The 18,550-nt window shown below is 33.2% G+C and overlaps 4 protein-coding genes across 5 annotated transcripts; 2 read left to right on the top strand and 2 right to left on the bottom strand.

Moving 5' to 3' along the window:
• The first annotated feature begins 1,391 nt into the window (after positions 1-1,391).
• Positions 1,392-7,822, top strand: LOC108489654 (B3 domain-containing protein Os07g0563300-like). Its single transcript, XM_017794335.2, has 14 exons — positions 1,392-1,779; positions 2,043-2,124; positions 2,289-2,387; positions 2,634-2,973; positions 3,157-3,496; positions 3,605-3,701; positions 4,046-4,220; positions 4,599-4,678; positions 4,849-4,893; positions 4,987-5,250; positions 5,790-5,839; positions 6,130-6,243; positions 6,431-6,501; positions 6,652-7,822. Exons 1-14 carry the CDS (start codon positions 1,643-1,645, stop codon positions 7,425-7,427), a joined length of 2,670 nt encoding a protein of 889 aa, XP_017649824.1. The 5' UTR covers positions 1,392-1,642; the 3' UTR covers positions 7,428-7,822.
• A 443-nt stretch (positions 7,823-8,265) lies between these two features.
• Positions 8,266-10,401, top strand: LOC108488034 (syntaxin-124-like). The gene has a single exon (XM_017792351.2). The coding sequence runs from the start codon at positions 8,747-8,749 to the stop codon at positions 9,668-9,670; it is 924 nt and encodes a 307-aa protein (XP_017647840.1). The 5' UTR covers positions 8,266-8,746; the 3' UTR covers positions 9,671-10,401.
• LOC108488359 (vacuolar protein sorting-associated protein 28 homolog 2-like) lies at positions 10,101-11,746 on the bottom strand. The gene is made up of 2 exons (XM_017792645.2): positions 11,401-11,746; positions 10,101-11,031 (listed from the first exon to the last, which is right to left on the bottom strand). Exon 2 carries the CDS (start codon positions 10,938-10,940, stop codon positions 10,311-10,313), a length of 630 nt encoding a protein of 209 aa, XP_017648134.1. The 5' UTR covers positions 10,941-11,031; positions 11,401-11,746; the 3' UTR covers positions 10,101-10,310.
• Positions 11,747-15,365: 3,619 nt separating this feature from the next.
• LOC108487348 (uncharacterized) lies at positions 15,366-17,516 on the bottom strand. 2 transcript variants are annotated; one of them, XM_053020456.1, is made up of 3 exons: positions 17,372-17,510; positions 16,804-17,176; positions 15,366-16,075 (listed from the first exon to the last, which is right to left on the bottom strand). In XM_053020456.1, exons 1-3 carry the CDS (start codon positions 17,405-17,407, stop codon positions 15,681-15,683), a joined length of 804 nt encoding a protein of 267 aa, XP_052876416.1. In that variant the 5' UTR covers positions 17,408-17,510; the 3' UTR covers positions 15,366-15,680. The 2 variants fall into 2 exon arrangements, with proteins under 2 accessions (XP_052876416.1, XP_017647154.1); XM_017791665.2 differs by having other exon boundaries at positions 16,804-17,516.
• Between the last annotated feature and the right edge of the window lie 1,034 nt (positions 17,517-18,550).

The following is an 18,550-nucleotide window of genomic DNA, read 5'->3' as shown; positions in this document are numbered from 1 at the left end:
CAATTCGGCTGTGCTGTGTTTAAATTCCCACGAACAAATTGGAGCGTTTAGGTGAAAAAAGTCAGTTGGATTCCGTAAAGGGAGATAGAGATCGAATTTAAATGACTCACTTAGTTGAGGCCGTTGATTCGAGTTGGGCTTTTTAGATCGCAAAGCTGTCGAAATCTTAAATTGTGAACACATGTATTGCAATTAGAAATTTGGTAAGAGTCAGTTTGTATGTCGTAGCCAATCCCTGTAGATTCGATCCTACTGTTTTATATTCCTACTGTTTTATATTACTAATTATTATTATTTTATCGTAGAAATTTATATTTGATGATTTGGATGAATATGAATTTCTTGTTAATAATAAAGGTTTTTTTATAACCAACTCATCAAATAATAAACCATATATTAGTTGGTTTTTGTCATGCGGGAATTCTGGAAAATTAGTTTAACAACAGTCAAATGGAAGTCAAAATACCGAACCTAAACTTTTAAGAACTGGAATGACTAAAAACACCCTGGAGTCTTAAAATAAATAATATTGAAGTAATTTTTAAGAAGATTATCCCAAAAAAATACAAAGACAAAAAAGGGAACAACAAATATTAAAAAAAATTGGCTACGGACTCGACGTGTCTTTTAAGCTGTTTTTAGTCTCAATGTAACAATTATAAAAAATGAAAAACACGCCGGTTTATTTTATTTTTATTTATTTATATTTAATTTTTCTTTAGTCCTTGTTGTTTTCACAGTTTTGAAACTTAATTCTAAAATTTAATTATTCTACTAATTTAAAAGTTAAAGTCCAGTCAATAATCGACTCTTGTTAAATTTAAATAAATAGTATGTTGACATTGAAAATTACGGTTTAAAAACTAAAATTTGATTGAGGATTAGTGTTTGAAATTAATAGAAATGTGTTATGAATTGGATTTTATTTTATTTTTGAAAGTGTCGGATTTCATTTTGAAATAATACAAATGGAGATATTAAATTCTTTTATTTTTGTTTTAATATTCAAATTGGTATCTAGATTAAATCACATCGTGTGGCCCAATTAATGTTTTAATATGTATGTTCTAGTAAAAAAATTAAGTACTAAATTGAGACAAAAAAAGTATCAAATTGAATGTTGAAGTAAAATTCAGATACTTAACTAGGACAAACAAAACTTGAAAAAAATTCAAGTACCAAAATAATATATGGAATCCAAATCCAAGTACTAAATTGGGACAAAAAACTCAGGTACTAAATTGAATATTGGAATCAAAATTGAGTACCATATAGTATATTAACCCTAAAAAACCTAGAATCAAAAGTAAAAGGACTTAACTTCAAAATTCCAAATAGTACAGGTGCTGAAAGAAAATTTAAACCATTTTTTGTCATATCTAACGCATTTTGCTATCTATTTATTTGGTTTATCATTTTTCTCTGTCACTTACGTTTCACTCCCCTCCCTTCTAAAACCCCTTTTCTTACTTTTTATTTTCGTTATTTTTTTCATGATTGTGCAGATCAGCCCTTAACCTTTCATTTTCTTTTTGGTTTTTTTTTTCGAAGTATTTTTTTTGTTGTTGTTTTTCATGAAGAGAAGAAGCTTTACGTATGGTTTTTCTGAAATTTTGAAATTTTTTTGAAAGTAACAAAGAAGATGACGTCGACTTCGGTAGCAACTTCGTCTTCTAGGATTTGCTTCAATTCAGTCTGTAACGATTTGAAATCGGAAAGACCGAGGAAAGGATGGCGGTTGCGAACGGGAGAGTTGGCTGAGCTCTGTGATCGATGCGCGTGAGTTTCACTTTTATCTTTACTCGCTGTTGACTACGTTTTTTCAGCAGTTTTTTTTTTTTTTGGAATTTTAGTATGGACTTAAGTTTAGTTGCGGAATTTTTGTTCTTCTTTGATTATTCCCGAGTTTAATTTGGTGAATTTTGTTAACTTGAATTAGATGTTCAAAAATGCTTTACTTAATCCACAACTTTTAAAAAAATGATATATCGATTAGTTTATTTGCTTTACTATAATCTGAATTAAGCTCTGTGTGATTTTAGTTCTATTTACGATGAGGGAAGATTTTGCGATACTTTTCACTTAAATGCTTCTGGTTGGAGAACCTGCGAGTCATGTGGGAAGGTTAGTAGAAACATTTATTGAGGTTAATTTATTTTGCTATAATTTGGTATAATGATATTGAATGCGTGCTTTGATCTTTCCTTCCTTTCTTCTTCTTGTTCTTTTTTTTTTTTTTCGTTTTAGATTACCTTTCTGGTTTTAACACAATTGTTCTTTCTCTGCAGCGGGTTCATTGCGGATGCATTGTATCAGCATATGCATTTGCTTTGTTGGATGCTGGAGGAATTCTATGCATAGCTTGTTCGAGGAAAAATGCTGTCTTGGTGAGCGTGGATAACTTTACTATGTTGTTTCAATTGAAACTGTTACTTTTGAAAATAAGGGCATAATCGGTCATTATTTGTTTACATTGTTATACTTATCATATATGAACAAAAGATCTGCTTTTTCTAGCAGATGTTGTCTTAATTTTAGGTTCAAGTTTGCTACTTGAAGTAAATTTCCTAGTCAATAGCACTCCTTTGCAGTGGACTATGTAGTAAGCCTTTTTTTTTCACATTCTATCTCAGGGACCAAATTCTTCATGGCCACCTTCTTTGCTTTTCAATTCATCTTTGCCTGAGAGGTTCAAAGAGTGTTCTGCTAAAGGTTGGAGTCAGCTAACTGGTTCGGGTCCTGCACCTTGGCGGCAAGCACCTGGTTTATTCAATTCATCAACTCCTCAGCCTGAGTTGCATTCTAGAGTGCCCTATGAAGTTGACTTATCCACTGGCATTGACAGATTAAATGTCTCAGAAAGATTATCTATTCCTTCCCTTGAAAAGAAGAAAAATGAAGACTTTCCTGAAAGGTTAATGAATGGATCTTTGAAGCCTTCTGCACATGATATACATGAGAATGGAAATACAGGTTCAGAAAAACTTTCCCTCTATCAATCATGGTAGTTTTAGGCAATCTGTACCCACACTAATTGCTGCATGTGTAAGATGTGGATGTCCACTCATTTTTGGACATGCACTTTTTCTGTGAAAATTGTCTCTAAAACAACTTATTGGTGGCTGCTGACCCTCTTGTAAACCATTTGATGTTCAGGGATCAATTGTGAGGAGCAGCATACTTCTTGTTTGACCAAACCTCAGCTGCCTTCTCTGAAGGAGGACTCATCTAATCCACCATTTGGTTTAGCTGTACCATACACATCTATAGATGAAGCAAATGGTCAAATGGGGGTTTCTGGCACTCCTTTGCGACCAAACCCCCAACCTTCACTTGCCAAGCAATTTCATAGTAATCCACATAATGGACTTGACTCTTCAGGTGAAACTCAGATGCGTAATGGGAGGCCACGACCAGATGGCCGTGGAAGGAATCAGTTATTTCCTCGTTATTGGCCTAGGTTTACCGACCAAGACCTGCAGCAAATATCTGCCGAGTATCCTTTTATTCTGGAAAGCATCTTCGTAATTATTAATACCTATTTGCTGTTCTTGTGCCTTCATTGAACTACATTGTGCTTCAGTTTGACTTAACCATATGTAAGTTCAAATTGTATAATCACTCCTTTGTTTGAGAAAATGTTGAGTGCCAGTGATGCTGGGCGTATTGGACGTTTAGTGCTGCCAAAAAAATGTGCAGAGGTGAGTCATGGCTTAAGAGTTTTTAATTTATCTAAATTTGTTGTTTTAATGGCTTTGCAATAGGTTGATGGTCGTAAAGGCTTGGTGGTGAAGTTTTTTTTTGTTTACATCAATCATCTAGACTAGATTCTTATTTTGTGACTAGGTAGCAGGTTTTGACTTCATGCATATCGGTCTCACTTAGCATTCTGCATTTCTTATACTGGATACACTTTCATCTAGTTTTGTCCTTTCAGTAACTTAATAATCCTTTTTTTTTGTTCATTATACTGGATCCTTTTTTATTTTGTTCATCAGTTTTTACCTAGATTGTTATCACATAAAAAACACTCATCATGAAACAGGCATATTTCCCACCAATATCTCAGCCAGAAGGATTACCGCTGAAAGTCCAGGATTCAAAAGGAAAGGAATGGATATTTCAATTCCGCTTCTGGCCCAACAATAATAGCAGAATGTATGTTTTAGAGGGTGTTACTCCTTGCATACAGAACATGCAATTGCAGGCTGGTGACGTAGGTAACAATTTTATATCACTTGAAACAATGATTTAGAGATTCAATCTTTTGTGCTATGAGGCCCAAAGTATGTCATGTTCATGTTATAGCTTATTAGTCTGTGCCTCTCCTATGTTGATTTTATTCTTTAGAACCTTTTACTTATTTTCATTGCTCCTTGTCCTTTGATTTTCCATTTCATATATGTTATGACAGGGTCTGATTCTGTTGCCTGTTGCCTGTTGCTGCCCTATTCATTTTGTTGTTCAGAAATTGTGTGTTTCCCACCCTTGTTTATTTGCTTTGTATTCCTTATCAGTGTGTGGCTATTTCAATTATCATGCATCATGTTTTAAGACTTGCATTTGTTTTAAAACTGATAGTTATGCTGTTTCCTCAGTAACATTTAGTCGTCTTGAACCTGGAGGGAAGTTGGTCATGGGTTTCAGAAAGGCTTCAGCTGCTTCAGCATCTGAGCAGGTTGGTAACCCCAGTTATTTAGTACCTTTTATTCTGATTGTGCATCTACATGCTCTAGAGCTAAGATAGCATGATATACAACCGGCTTATATAAACTCTGTGTGGCCGCGGCCACTAACTCAACTGATTCAAATAGCAACTTATGTACATATTTGCATTTCCATTGGCAGGAAAATGAAGCCAAAAATAGTAATGGAGTTTCTACCCATGGAGATGTTAGTATCTCTAAGCCTAAAACTGGTGATATTACTTAACTGTTAATTATTTAAATGATAGCTCAGGCTGACTAGCATTTCATCAACAACCAGGCTGAACTGGCAGATCCCAGCTCCTGGTCAAAAGTTGATAAGTCCGGATACATAGCAAAGGAAGCATTAGGAACCAAAGTAGCAGTTCCCAGAAAGAGGAAGAATAGCGTGCTGGGTTCAAAGAGTAAGCGACTGAGAATTGATAATGAAGACATGATAGAGCTGAAACTAACGTGGGAAGAAGCTCAAGGGCTGCTCCGTCCCCCTCCTAATCATGTAGCCAACGTTGTATCGATTGAAGGTTTTGAGTTTGAAGAATATGGGGTATCATACATTTTCACTTAATGCTTCTTTTGACCACTTGCAATCTGTTGTAATTGAAATCACTTTTGGTTGTAAGTTGCTGCAATTGAAACCACTTTACCATTGTGGGGGTTTGTTGCTCATTTGTCAACATATTGAACTCGTCTAACATGCATATCTAAGAATTTTCTATGGTTGATACACCCTTGATAAAGCCATATAGGGCTGCTCAAAGAACCTGTAGATTGTTAGCTGTTTATGAATGCTACCACAGGTCCTGGATAGTTAAATGCAAAGACATTTTCTTTTTCTTTTTCTTCTTATTCTAGCCTTTCCTAGGCTAATCCAATCCGTTTTGGTCATTGACTTTTCACTTTCCTTTTACTTATGGACTTAAGTATTTGTTGTTTTTCAACTAGTCAGTTTATTATTTTTGTGTTGCTATAAGTAGCATTTTATTTTACATTATGTTCTACATATTGTATCCTTTTCTAGGTGACCCTTTGTTTCCTTTTCCATATGTTGTTCCTGATTTTCTCAATTTGTTTTCCTGGTAACAGGATGCGCCTGTTTTAGGGAAGCCTACAATATTTGCAACTGATAAGTCGGGGTAATTCTCTTTCTTTTGGATGCTCTGCATTATCTTAAAGAAAATCAATTAACGTATTACTTGGCTATGTTTTGGTTCATTTTTGTGGGCTTGTTGAAATCTTTGTACTTCTTGTATAATATTGAAATACCGTATTGTACTTATAATGTAGTTCGCACCTTGGTGGGTTTATTCAAGTATTCTGTGAAATCATAATGAAAATACCAAACACTATATACTGTGATAGCTTGTCTTACAGGCGGCAAGAGTTGTCTTAAACCACGAAAATTCCAATCTGTTTCTTGTGTCAGGGAAAGGATCCAGTGGGCTCAGTGTGAAGATTGTTTTAAGTGGCGTCGATTGCCTTCCGATGTTCTTCTTCCTTCCAAGTGGACCTGTTCCAGTAACTCATGGGATCCTGAAAGGTAAGCAGTCGTTTGAGTGTTTTTCTCTACCAACTAAACATGGTTATACATTTTCATTTCTAATAACACTGAATCAATTTAAACGCCCTACCTGTCAAAAAAGAAATTAAAGGATAAATTAAAAACACAATGGTTTTTGTATTGGTATTGCATGAATGCTTTTTCCATTTCTCTATCATGCTGGCAGATCATCTTGTTCGGCCACTCAAGAAATGACCGCAGAAGAGCTGGAAAATCTGCTGCCACACTGTAATCCAGGTATTTTTGGTTTTTTAATAAAAAGAACGTATATGTATGACTGTGATTTCGTGATGATATTTTTATTTCTTCATTCTTAAATGCTGATTCTAGGTTGCTCGTTTCCTATTATGACCGTGATTCTTGGTTTTTTGTGATTATGAATGACAGCTGCTTCTAAGAAAATGAAGGTTGCTAAACAGGAATCTGAAAATGTAGATGCTTTAGAGGGGTTGGATACTCTTGCCAACCTAGCTATCTTGGGAGAGGGTGGCATTCTCCCTGCTTCTTCTCAGGCCACGACAAAGCATCCCCGGCATAGACCTGGCTGCTCATGTATCGTATGCATTCAACCCCCGAGTGGGAAAGGCCCCAAACACAAGCAGACATGTACGTGTAATGTCTGCCAAACAGTGAAGAGACGCTTCCGCACCCTAATGCTGCGGCGCGAGAAGAAACAATCGCAAAAAGAAGCAGATGCTACACGCAAGAAGCAGCAGCCTTCATTGCCCGATAAAGTAGTAGACGATGAGCCTCTCCCTTGCACTACTAGTGCAGGAAACAGCAGCCCGAACCAGAAAAAGGTTGTCAGCGAGAATTTGGATGATGATACTAACAGATTAAAATCCTCGAGTTCACCCTTTAAAGGCCAAATTGACTTGAATATCCAGCCGGAGCGAGAAGAAGAGCTCTCACCTGGTTCAGATTCTGGCGGCACAATGAGATTGCTTCAAGATGCCAGCGACAAATACCATAGGCAGCAAAGTATTTTGAGCTCTAGTGGCAACAGTAACATAGAAGTTACTCAGACGCAACCTGGAAGCGGAACGGAATTAGAAAAAATCAACAGCAGCATTGATCTTAGAGCCAGTCATCGAGATGCTGACATGGACCATCCAGCAATTTTTCCTATTAAAACGTTTGCACCCACATCAGCCACCGGTTAGATCAATGCACTATATCCTATTAACTACATCAACCACAGTTTTGGTTAAACATACATCTTCATCAGCATTGTTCTTCCATGGACATAAAAAGAAACCGATGACCCAAAGGTCAGTTTTCGATCATTTTCTCTGCAGTAATATCCGAGATGCTGCCGATGCAGAATGGAGGTCGAAGCTAATGTAGTTCATTTTAGGAGCTCACCTTGCTATATATATATATATATATACACATCAAGAAGAATAGAGAATGCAAGTTAAAGAGAAATTGCATTTTGTTGATTTTACATTATTTTGTTGCCTTGCATACTATTTATATTATGCGGCGAAACAGAAAAGTTTGCTTAGGAGTAATGATTTTATAATCTCTGCCTACCAATTTTGTCTCCAATTCAAAATTTTGATCTGATCGATTCGGATTGCTTTGACCATGGTTGTCAAAATCGGTGCAGAATTGATTGAATTAGGTAAAAAAATACTGTTGAATCATGGGCTCAACGACGGTTTGATTACCGATTCAATTTTTACAATATTAGATTTTACATTAAAGGTCAATTAACTGAATTTGAAATAATTCGAACTTAAAAAAGATCTAAACTCGATTTGACTATAAAAGTCAACAAAATATGAATTTAAATTTAAATTATTTGAATTTAAAATAATTTAAACTCGAAATAATCTAAACTAGAAAAACATGAAACCAATAAAAGAAAACCTTGAATGATTAAGTTGGAAATTAACTTAAATTGAAATAAAAACGCAGGAGTATTCATCATTGACTAATTCTGACCATGTTTAGGAGCTTTTAATAAACAAAATAAAGTTAGTGAGCATTAAGAGATTTGAGGATAGTGAATGATGGATAAAGAGAAGGATATCCATTGACAACGTCAACCGAAGATATTTTGGTATCAAACTACAAAAAATAAAAACGGTTGTAAAAAAAGCCCCTATTTTTAGTTCATGCTTGTCCAATACCTGTAATTTCATTACCAACCAAAAAACAAGGGCAAAATTAGCCATTTTGTACCCTTTTTGATACTTTGATTGGTGACAGTTTTCCCTGTTGTCACCACCTCTCCCTCTTCTCTTTGTTCCTCTTCCTCCATTGCCAATTGCAGCAGTTGATGATGAGGAAAAAAGAACAAACAAACATTGTCCCATTTCTCATAAAAATATAATCCCAAATTTCATTACAATTTAGATTAGTTCATATATAGTTCCATCAACCCATTTGGGTAAAACATAACCAATATTAATCCCATAAAAGAAGAAGAAGAAAAAGAAGAGTAGATTGTGAGGTTAACCATTTTGGTGGCAAGATGAATGACTTAATCTCGAGTTCGTTCAAGAAATACACAGACCTGAAAGAACAGGCTTACCTGGACGAAATGGAGGCCGGAACCGAGAGTGTAAACCTCGATAAATTCTTTGAAGATGTTGAGAATGTAAAGGAAGATATGAAAGGTGTTGAAAGGTTGTACAAGGCATTGCAAGAGGCTAATGAAGAATGCAAGACCGCCCATAATGCGAAAACGATGAAACAGCTTCGTTCGCGAATGGATACCGATGTCGAACAAGTGCTTAAATGGGTGAAGATCATTAAAGGAAAGCTCGAAGCGCTGGAAAAGTCGAATGCGGTGAGTCGGAACACTCCAGGTTGTGGCCCTGGTTCGTCTGCGGATAGGACTAGGACATCGGTGGTTAGTGGGTTGGGAAAGAAACTAAAAGATATGATGGATAATTTTCAAGTGTTAAGAACAAAGATGCAATCTGAGTATAAAGAAACGGTGGAACGTAGATATTTTACCATTATGGGGGAAAAACCCGATGACGACACGATCGAGAACTTGATCTCGAGTGGAGAAAGCGAGAGTTTTCTCCAAAGGGCTATTCAAGAGCAAGGAAGGGGTCAGATTATGGACACCATTTCTGAAATACAAGAAAGGCATGATGCTGTTAAGGAGATAGAGAAGAACCTGATTGAACTCCATCAGATATTCTTGGACATGGCGGCACTCGTTGAAGCTCAAGGTCAACAACTCAACGACATCGAGAGCCACGTTGCGCACGCGAGCTCCTTTGTAAGAAGAGGGACCGAACAACTCCAAGAAGCTAGGGAACATCAAAAGAACTCCAGGAAATGGATGTGTATAGCAATACTTGCTGCAATTGTGCTCATTATAGTCATCCTCATACCACTCTTGCCAACAATTATAACTCTCATTCAAAAGAAGAAGATGTAACGGCCAAAAAGAAAACAAAACTTGAAATGTATTTATGTCTAACAAAGTTCAGTTTAGATGGTACATATAGCAAGTTTCAGAGACACCGTTAATTTAAAAAATTAAAAAACAAAATAGCACAAAGTTAGAAGAGCATACCTTCAAGCATTTGGGCATTCTAGATTCTTCTTTCCAATCATGTTGTAATCCAACAAAGTTAGGAACCAATCAGTTTGGTAAGAGATTTTTTGTTTGGTTTTGACCATGTTTCAGTGGCTGTTTTTAATGAAATTTCTCTGTTTTTTCTCTTCTTTGTAACATTATTGACTTGGAAATTAGTATTTAGTGCTGAGTTTCTGGCCCTTAATGACATGTTTTACATGGATGATACCATGAAACTGCATAACATAACATTTACCATGGTAGAAAAAGAAAAATAGGCCAATGCATATTTAAAAAAACTAGATCAAAGCACAAATATATTATCATAGATTGACAACATAAACATTTTCTCCATGTTCAGCACATTAATAGGCATCTTTGAGTTCAACAATCTGATAATTCGCTAAATTTATACACTGCTACCAACTTAATAATCCTAAAACATCACAGAGAATACACCAGTTTCCAGAGATACAAGAAAAGGGTATATTGGATCGATTCAAGTACCGGCACTAGGCAAAGCAGCCATAAAGGAATTGTATGAAGATTCCAAGTCAAAGTGGAGTTGCCTAGCTTGCTGTTCCGTTAGCTCGTCAGCCGCACCCATTTTCGACAACCGTGAAATCCATTCCTTCATCTTCATCTTCCCCTCGAAATCCGGTGGCAAAACGCCAAGCTTATTGAGAGACGCGGAGAGGTCAGACAACAAAGGATGCACTTGATCAACTGCCACCATATTGAGCTTCAACGAGTCCATGGTAGTGATAAAATTCTGCACGCATTCAGCCACGATGGCGGCCGAGGTAGTAGCGGATGCGGCGGCTGCAGCTCGGTGCTCAACGGTAGCAGGCACCCCAGAGGTTACAAGTCGGTTTATAGCAGCTGGGCAATCCATCTTATATGTGTCTGCAAAGCGTTCAATGCTGGGGACCGTGTCTTTGAGAGTAAAAGCCAAGGTTTTGAAATGGGCAATAAGCTTTTGGCACTCGGTTTCATACTCGGATGATGAAATGATATCCCTTACATAAGCCTTCTCAAGCTTCTCTGTTGCTTTGATAATGGCATATAGCTCTGCAAAATTCTCATACATTTCTCTTTCGCGCTTGTCATTCCAGAGCTTAACCTCCATTGAGGCAAAACTTGGTATTCAATAAAAGGGTCAATTTGAGATCAAACCAATTAGGGTTTGAGTTTGAAATTTGGATGATCGGACAACACAACTGAAAAAAAATTAAAAGAAAAGAAAAGAAAAAAACAAAACATATTACTACCCATTCATCAATAGTAGAGATTCTTTTTTTTTTTTTCTGCATAACAAAAAAATTGAAATCATTAAACAAAAGAAAAAAAAAAAAGAAAAGCTTGAAAATCCCATGAATTCTTCATAGTCTAACATGGGAAGAACATTGTTAAACTCTATCTGATTTCCTGGAAAACCAAACAAAAAATTGAAGAAATCCAAGTGAAATTCCTACCTTACTTCATCCCAAATTGAACAAAACCCTAACAATTTCCATGTTCGCAGTGCAAATTATAGGAGAAATTTAAACAACTAACAAAAAAGTAAATAAAAATTTTAAACAACTTACGAAGTAAAATGCTCCCTCCGTCTTGAATCGAATCTCTTCTCTTTGAATTATTGCATGGGAATTGGGATTGCCGTTCTCTTTTACTTTTTAATCAAATTTATCTGGTTTTTTTTTCTTTTTCTTGAAGGAATCTGTTAATGTTTATACATTTTTCAAAATATTCTATATAAAAGGTCTAAATCTAGTTTTAGTCCCTCTACTAAACTGAAGTTTGAAATTGAATCTTTAAATTAATTTGGCATAATTATTTTCTGGACAAGGATTGAACCCGAATCTGGTGTCAACTGAAAATTTGAAAGCAAGCTTTTTACCACTCCACTAGTGATTCGGTTGACTTATCCATGTTATCCACTATAAACGAAGGTTATCAACAAATATATATATGAGATGAAATTAGAAATTTATTTTACCAGGGGTTAAAATTGAACTATAATTTTTTAGGGGAGACAAAGTATTAAACTGAAATTTTATTGTTTTTGAGGGTTAAAATACAATTTTAATATTATATTGACTTATAATTTCAGATTTTTAAAGGGACTAAAATAAAATTTACCCATTTTGAGGGCCAAGTCTCACTTTAACAAAAATATCAAAGTAAGATTATAAAAGTAAAAAAAAATCAAATTATGTGGAATTAAAATAAAGGGCTAAATCCTAAATTTCATAAAGTATAGATATTAAAGTCATAATTAGATCTCGAAGAATTGCTAAGTGAGCAGACCATGGATCAATGCATCCCTACTAAAACTTAAACACATTCAAACGATTAAGTCTTAGCTCGATTAGTATGAGATGTTACCAATGCAGGAAGACGTAAATTCGAGTACACTAAAGTATTATCCTCTTATCTATGGGTTAGGGAGGGGCTATAGGTAATTCTAAGTATTGTGTCAAAAATAGCAGATATAATTAGAAATTATAATGAGATTGTTTTAAAAAAAATTTAAGCAAATTCAAATACGAAACAACCTAAAATTAAAATAAATCTTACAATTAATTTGAAATGATTGGAACTAAAATGGACTTGAACATAAAACGATCTAAAATTAAGTTGCTTGAATCAGAACTAATTTGAAGAGGAGCTTTGAATCATTATGAACCAGTTGAGATTTCTAATTTTAATAATTTATTTAAATAAATTAAATGGACCAATTAAACCGACTAATTGATAACCTAACCAATTCGACCATCGATTTAATTTTAAAAACCTTACTTAAATTGAAATGAACCATGCAATCCAAACAAAAAATCATCTAAACCCGAACTTATGTTGCGGCAACATTCAACCTCATATTTTTCTAAATTCATCCATCATTACATTTACAAAGAACTTCTATCTATTAGAAACGCAGGTGATACCGCTCTATCCAAATGAAGAACAATACCCCTAAGTGTGAAGTTGAGTTAAAATTAAAGGGTTAAATTGTGCTTCTAATTTTTGTACTTTTCAAAAATTAGAAATTTAGTTCTTGTATTTGTATTTTCAAAATTTTAGTCCTTTTACTTTTGAGATTTTAAAGTTCAAGTCCCAACTGTAAATACTATTATTTTTTTATTAAATTCAAGTTAATTATAACATATTTTTTGTTTAAAATTTAAAATGTCATAGCAATGAACTTAACTAAAAAATTAACAATGTTAATAGTTGGATCTGAATTTTAAAATTTAAAAAATAAAGAGACTAAATTCCTAATATTTGAAAAGTACAGGGATTATAGTCACATTTTAACCAAATTAAACACATTGGGGTTGTGTCTTTGGAACAAAGCCACATTATGAGGGACGCATGTTACGTGATAATGATGAAATTTGAAGTGAATCTTTCATTTTTCACCCATCAACCCTCATTTCCCCCATTCACAAAATAAAGTACATTTTGTGAGAGGTTAAGTATGGGTCTTTGCCTTTTCTTTTATGGCCTACGTTTTAGATTACTTACTCTATGTATTTTTTAAATAGAAATCAATAAATTATATATGTTATTCGTTATAAAACTGAATTATTTAATTCGATAATTATAGATTATTGTTCATAACTCTCAATTAATTCAGAATCATATTTAAGTTTATTCTTGATATTTTGAATCGTAAACGTAACAATAAATTAAATTTTTAAAAAATATATAAAATATAATATAATAGAAATTGAAAATTTTGTACCTTAAAAATTAAGCAATTATAATAAAAATTGAAAGTCTTAAATATTTAATTAATTTATTTTAGTCAAAATATTTTTTTCACATTAAAATTTAAAAATATTTTTTAGACTTTTCTAACCCTAAACCTTATGCTACTATACTTTCAAAAAACCCCGAAATTAAACCCAATAATTTCTCGAAACTTATCCTTCAACCAATGATAATACATTAGAAGATGAACATCAGTGCGGTGACTCGCACTCACGATTTTCTTTCATTACAGACTGTGGCAACTACAAGCTAGGCCAGCAACTTCAGAGTACGGCACTGCTTTGCCGCAAAGCATGAACCGACCTATATCAATAGGTACTACTATTGCTCGTGCTGCCTATGAAACCAATTATTAAAAACAAAAAGGACAAAACCAAGGCTGCGATTGTAGGCATATGTCATTTACGGTTTTTAACATTAATTCTATTATAAATTATAAATTTTAATTATATCTATTTTTATATAATATTTAAAATTATCTATAATATTTCTTTAATCTTTAAATAAGAAAAAAATATGTTCAACACACTAATACTTATATATTTTTATACTAACTATAATATCAATATTGATAAACTGAGACTCAATCAGTAGGTGAATCATATTTTAATTTCTCTAAATTGTTATTTTAAATATTTTCTCCACCACCCAAATGGATTTAGTGGTTAGAATTCTTTGTTGGTGCTTCAAAATCCATGGTTGAAAGGTTGGTGTTAAAATTCCTATGTAATTATAAAAAATATTTTTAAATTGGATAAGTGTTTAAATCGATCAGATTATTAATTTTTGAATTAATCGATCCAAAGTCCTTCTGTATTAAACATTGAAAAATATATTATTTATTTGAAATTTAATTATTATATTTAAAGAAGTTATATTATTATTCAAATATAAATTTGACAACTTTTTTAAAGTCTAAACTTTTATCATTTTATTTAAAATTTTAGTCAAACAATTGATATTATAGATATCTTCATTTAAAATTTATATATTATAAGCCAACAATGTAATATAGCAATAGGTAAGCACCTTATGAAATTATAATATTGCTTCTAGAGTTGGTGTATTTTAACCAAAAAATACTAATTTTAATGAATATGTGATTGAAAAAAGTGAAGCCGACAACTTGTCAAGCATTTGGATTGTGTTATTATTATTAAAAAGTTTAAATTGAATATTTATCATTCCTACTCTAATAAAATTAATCTCGAACAATAAATTGATTTTTCTAAAAAGAAAAGCTTATTAAGAAAAATAAAATGCAACAGAAAATTAGTGAGTACTTAATCAATCAAATAAACCTCAATTCAACTATTATAAACATATTTTTAAAGGTTAAATTATTATATGAGTTTAAATTTGGACTTTAAAATTTTTTTATTCAAATTAAGTTCTAAACTTGTTAATTGTTCTAACATTAGATTTTGAACTTGACAACTTTTTTCATATTGGGGCTTGAACTCTTTTTTTATTTAAATTAGACTGTAATTTTGATAGTTATTCTCGCGTTAAGGCCTAAACTTGACAATTATTTTTTTATTAAGTTTAAGTTCTAATTTGAATAAAAAAATTTAAACTCGATATAAAAATAATTACCAAATTTAACATTTTTGAGTTGAAAAAAAAATCACACCCAAATTCAAAACTCGATTTAACCTTATTTTTAATTAGATATTAGAGTGTTTAAAAAGGGAAAGATCCAGAGCAGAGCAGACCAAGTCACAACTCAGTCCTTAGTAATATCTCATAAATTAAACGAGGAAAATAATAATGTAGATTTAATAAACATATCAATCTTTCATTGAAATATGAGTTAAACCCAAAAACAAACAAACAGCTAATTTCCTTAATTTACAGTACTTTTAATTACCATTAATGATTCTAATACCACTCAAAACTAGCTGTACCATAAAATCTACACCCTCAGTTTTTCTTCATTTTTTTTGGGTATTTTTTCAAATTTTTTTCAACTCCAAGTCTCCGCAAACTTTTTTAGACCTAATGGAGGAAACATATTTAAAAAAAAAATTTAATGAACATATTTTCTGTTACTTAAAAAAAAACATGATTTAAAACTATGGTTAAACGATAATTAGTGGCTAACATCCCGGTTAACCATCTCCATATACTGGTTTAATGATTCTTGCCTTTGTAATCTCATTTCCTCGTTGAACTTCTTTATGAACGCTTCCACTCGACGGTTCAACTCGTCTTGACTCAGCGACGGCTCTTTCCTCAGCTTCCCCGAAGCCGGAGAAGAGCTCGGCGGAAGCTGGTAGTTAGTCCGGTCCCTGAACGTCTCCGATTTCTTCACCAACGGCGAGTCGGCCATCGTCTCCACGTTGATCTCGCGGCCGTGATTCTCAAACGTGTCCGACTTTTTCAAGTGCCTCGTCAGTGGCATCGCTCTCCCTTCCGTTATCATCTTCCACGTGTTCTCCAGTGTCTCATGGCGTTTGGGTTTCGCCACTTTCAATGCTCGGCCACCTGCATTAGGAACAGATTTAATTAATACCATTCTAATCTTCTTAATTACGTAATTTAGATATTTTAGTTTCTTAATCATTTTTTAAAAAAGGACTATTTTAAACTTATTCAGTGGCGCGTCGTCAAGTAGACGCCACCTTTGAACGGACTTTATCTGTTTGGAAGAAATAAAGGACAAATTAAAGGTCTAACTTTAGTTTAGCCCTATACTATTTAAAAATTTAAGATTTAATCTTTTTAATACAAATTAATATAATTCATTAGTATATCCAAATTAGAAAAACTTCTAGTTGCTAGGATTAAAATAATGACTATAAATTTATTATTAATTAAACATAATTCACTAAACTTTCCAAAGACTTTGACCTTGTGAGTAAATAACAATTTCAACTAACTAATATCATTATAAAAATAAAGGATCAAATTATATATAATTAAAATAAAGGATTAAATCTTAAATTTTAGAATAGTAAAAGGACTAAAATCAAATTATACCGAAACTAAAACGACTCAGTTCCGTTCCGAAAAGTGATAGAACATGGAAAACATGGGTAAAAGAATTGAAACACCGACGGAGAGGCTCCGTCGAGTGAACCAAACTGCTTTTCAGAGTTTTTTTGAATTTTAAATCTGGATGTAGACATTTTAACCGAGTAACGTTAATGTTTGTTTCAGAAAATATGATAACATTGTCAAATGATTCGATAGAAGAAAAATGCTAAATATACCTTCAGGATTGGCTTTAACAGGTTTACGGTGACCGAATCTAGAAGAAGCCGGTGGTTTTTCAACCGGAAACAGAACATCCAACGGAATCTCCGACGAATCCATTCTCCTAGGAGGATTCCACTCCGATTTGGAGATAGCAAACACGTCACCTCCATCTCCATCATCTACAACCGCTACATTGGTCTCCGCCTCAAAAACCGTCGTTTTCACCTCTTGTACTATCTCCTTTTGCTCGTACACCACCGTTTCCACCGCATCGAAATCCAAGCTGCTCTTCATCTCGTACTCCAAATCAGGCCGCTTTTCCACCAAGATCTTCGATCTCGGCTGCTGCTGCATCAGCTCCTCCGTCTTTTCATTCTCGCCGTTGTTCTGATGAAACCGTGACGACGCCACAATCGTGATTATAATCCCGTTTATGACAAAGTAAAGATAAGGCGGTTTGAGCCAAGAACGGAACGTGCTCCACAGTAACGGAGCTTGAGAAACGGAGAATTCCATAACCAATGGAACAGATAATTTAAGTCCTAAAGCTATACTGAATACACCACTAGAAATAAGCAGTACCTTCAACGACAACATCCAAGTGCTCGCCGAAGCCATTTTCAGAGCCAAGAATTTTTTTTATTTTTATTTTTAAAAACCCTTTGGATTCTTTGTGCAGATTTTTTGAAGGGTAGGGGGAAGAGGGAGGAGAGTGGGAAATATATAGAGAGTAGGGATGCAGTTGATGATTGAATCTTGACCGTTAGATTTAAAAGGGATGTAAATGGGCAGTGGATATTAGTTTTATGTGTGGTGGGGCCATGAATTAGTTGGATTAGGCCTTTTTTCTTTTTTCAAATTTTTAATTGTACAATAAAAAAAGATAAGGTGAGGGTTAAAACGAAGCTTTCTATGTTGCTATTTAAGTGGACACGAAAACAATTGATCCTTCCCGAACTTTACTATCATTATTATGTTTTTGACATTATTTTTACCCATCTTAATCAATCATATCAGATTGTTAATTAATTTTTTGAATTAATTTGTAATATTTTATTTTAGTTTATAATTATAATTACAAAAATAAAATCTTAATTAACTCATAAATCATAAAAATAAATTTGAATATGAAATTTTAAAATTTTTATAATCTATTTTTCTAATTGCAAGTTTGATGAAACGATTTAGATTGTATTTAAAAAATTGTGTCTTGAAAACCAATTTATTTTTCCATAATGATGGTATTGAAATTAGTAAATAAATGATAGAATAATGAAATAATGATTTTTTCTTTGAAGGAAAGGAAATATATAACAAATATATTTTTTAAAAGACTTTAAATTATTATCAATTTTAATATAAAATAATATGTGAGGATATTCTTGAGTGGATAATTTTTAATTATATTTTAAATTTTTGGATAAAATTAAAATAATTTTAAAAGCAAAAAGATATTAAATATTATTTTATTTTGATTTAATTTCTACCATAAAAAAAACTTTTTATATGTATCTAAAATTACAAAATTATGACGTTGAAAGAGATGCTGATGTGAGATGGTTGAAGGATTGTGTGAGTTTTTGAGTTAAAACGCATGTCATGCTTGAAGGATTGTGCATAGTAAAGGAGAACGGATTCACACAATTAGAACTAGAATGCGATAATGCACTTCTAATAGAGACTGCTAATTGATAGAGTTGCCAATAGTAATTTGGTGGAGTTACGTTTAATTAATTGTCTTTTCAAACGAAATTGAAATAT

The sequence above is a fragment of the Gossypium arboreum genome, chromosome 10, assembly GCF_025698485.1.
Source record: "Gossypium arboreum isolate Shixiya-1 chromosome 10, ASM2569848v2, whole genome shotgun sequence".
NCBI lineage: Eukaryota > Viridiplantae > Streptophyta > Magnoliopsida > Malvales > Malvaceae > Gossypium > Gossypium arboreum.
This window is presented reverse-complemented; position numbering and strand designations above follow the sequence as displayed.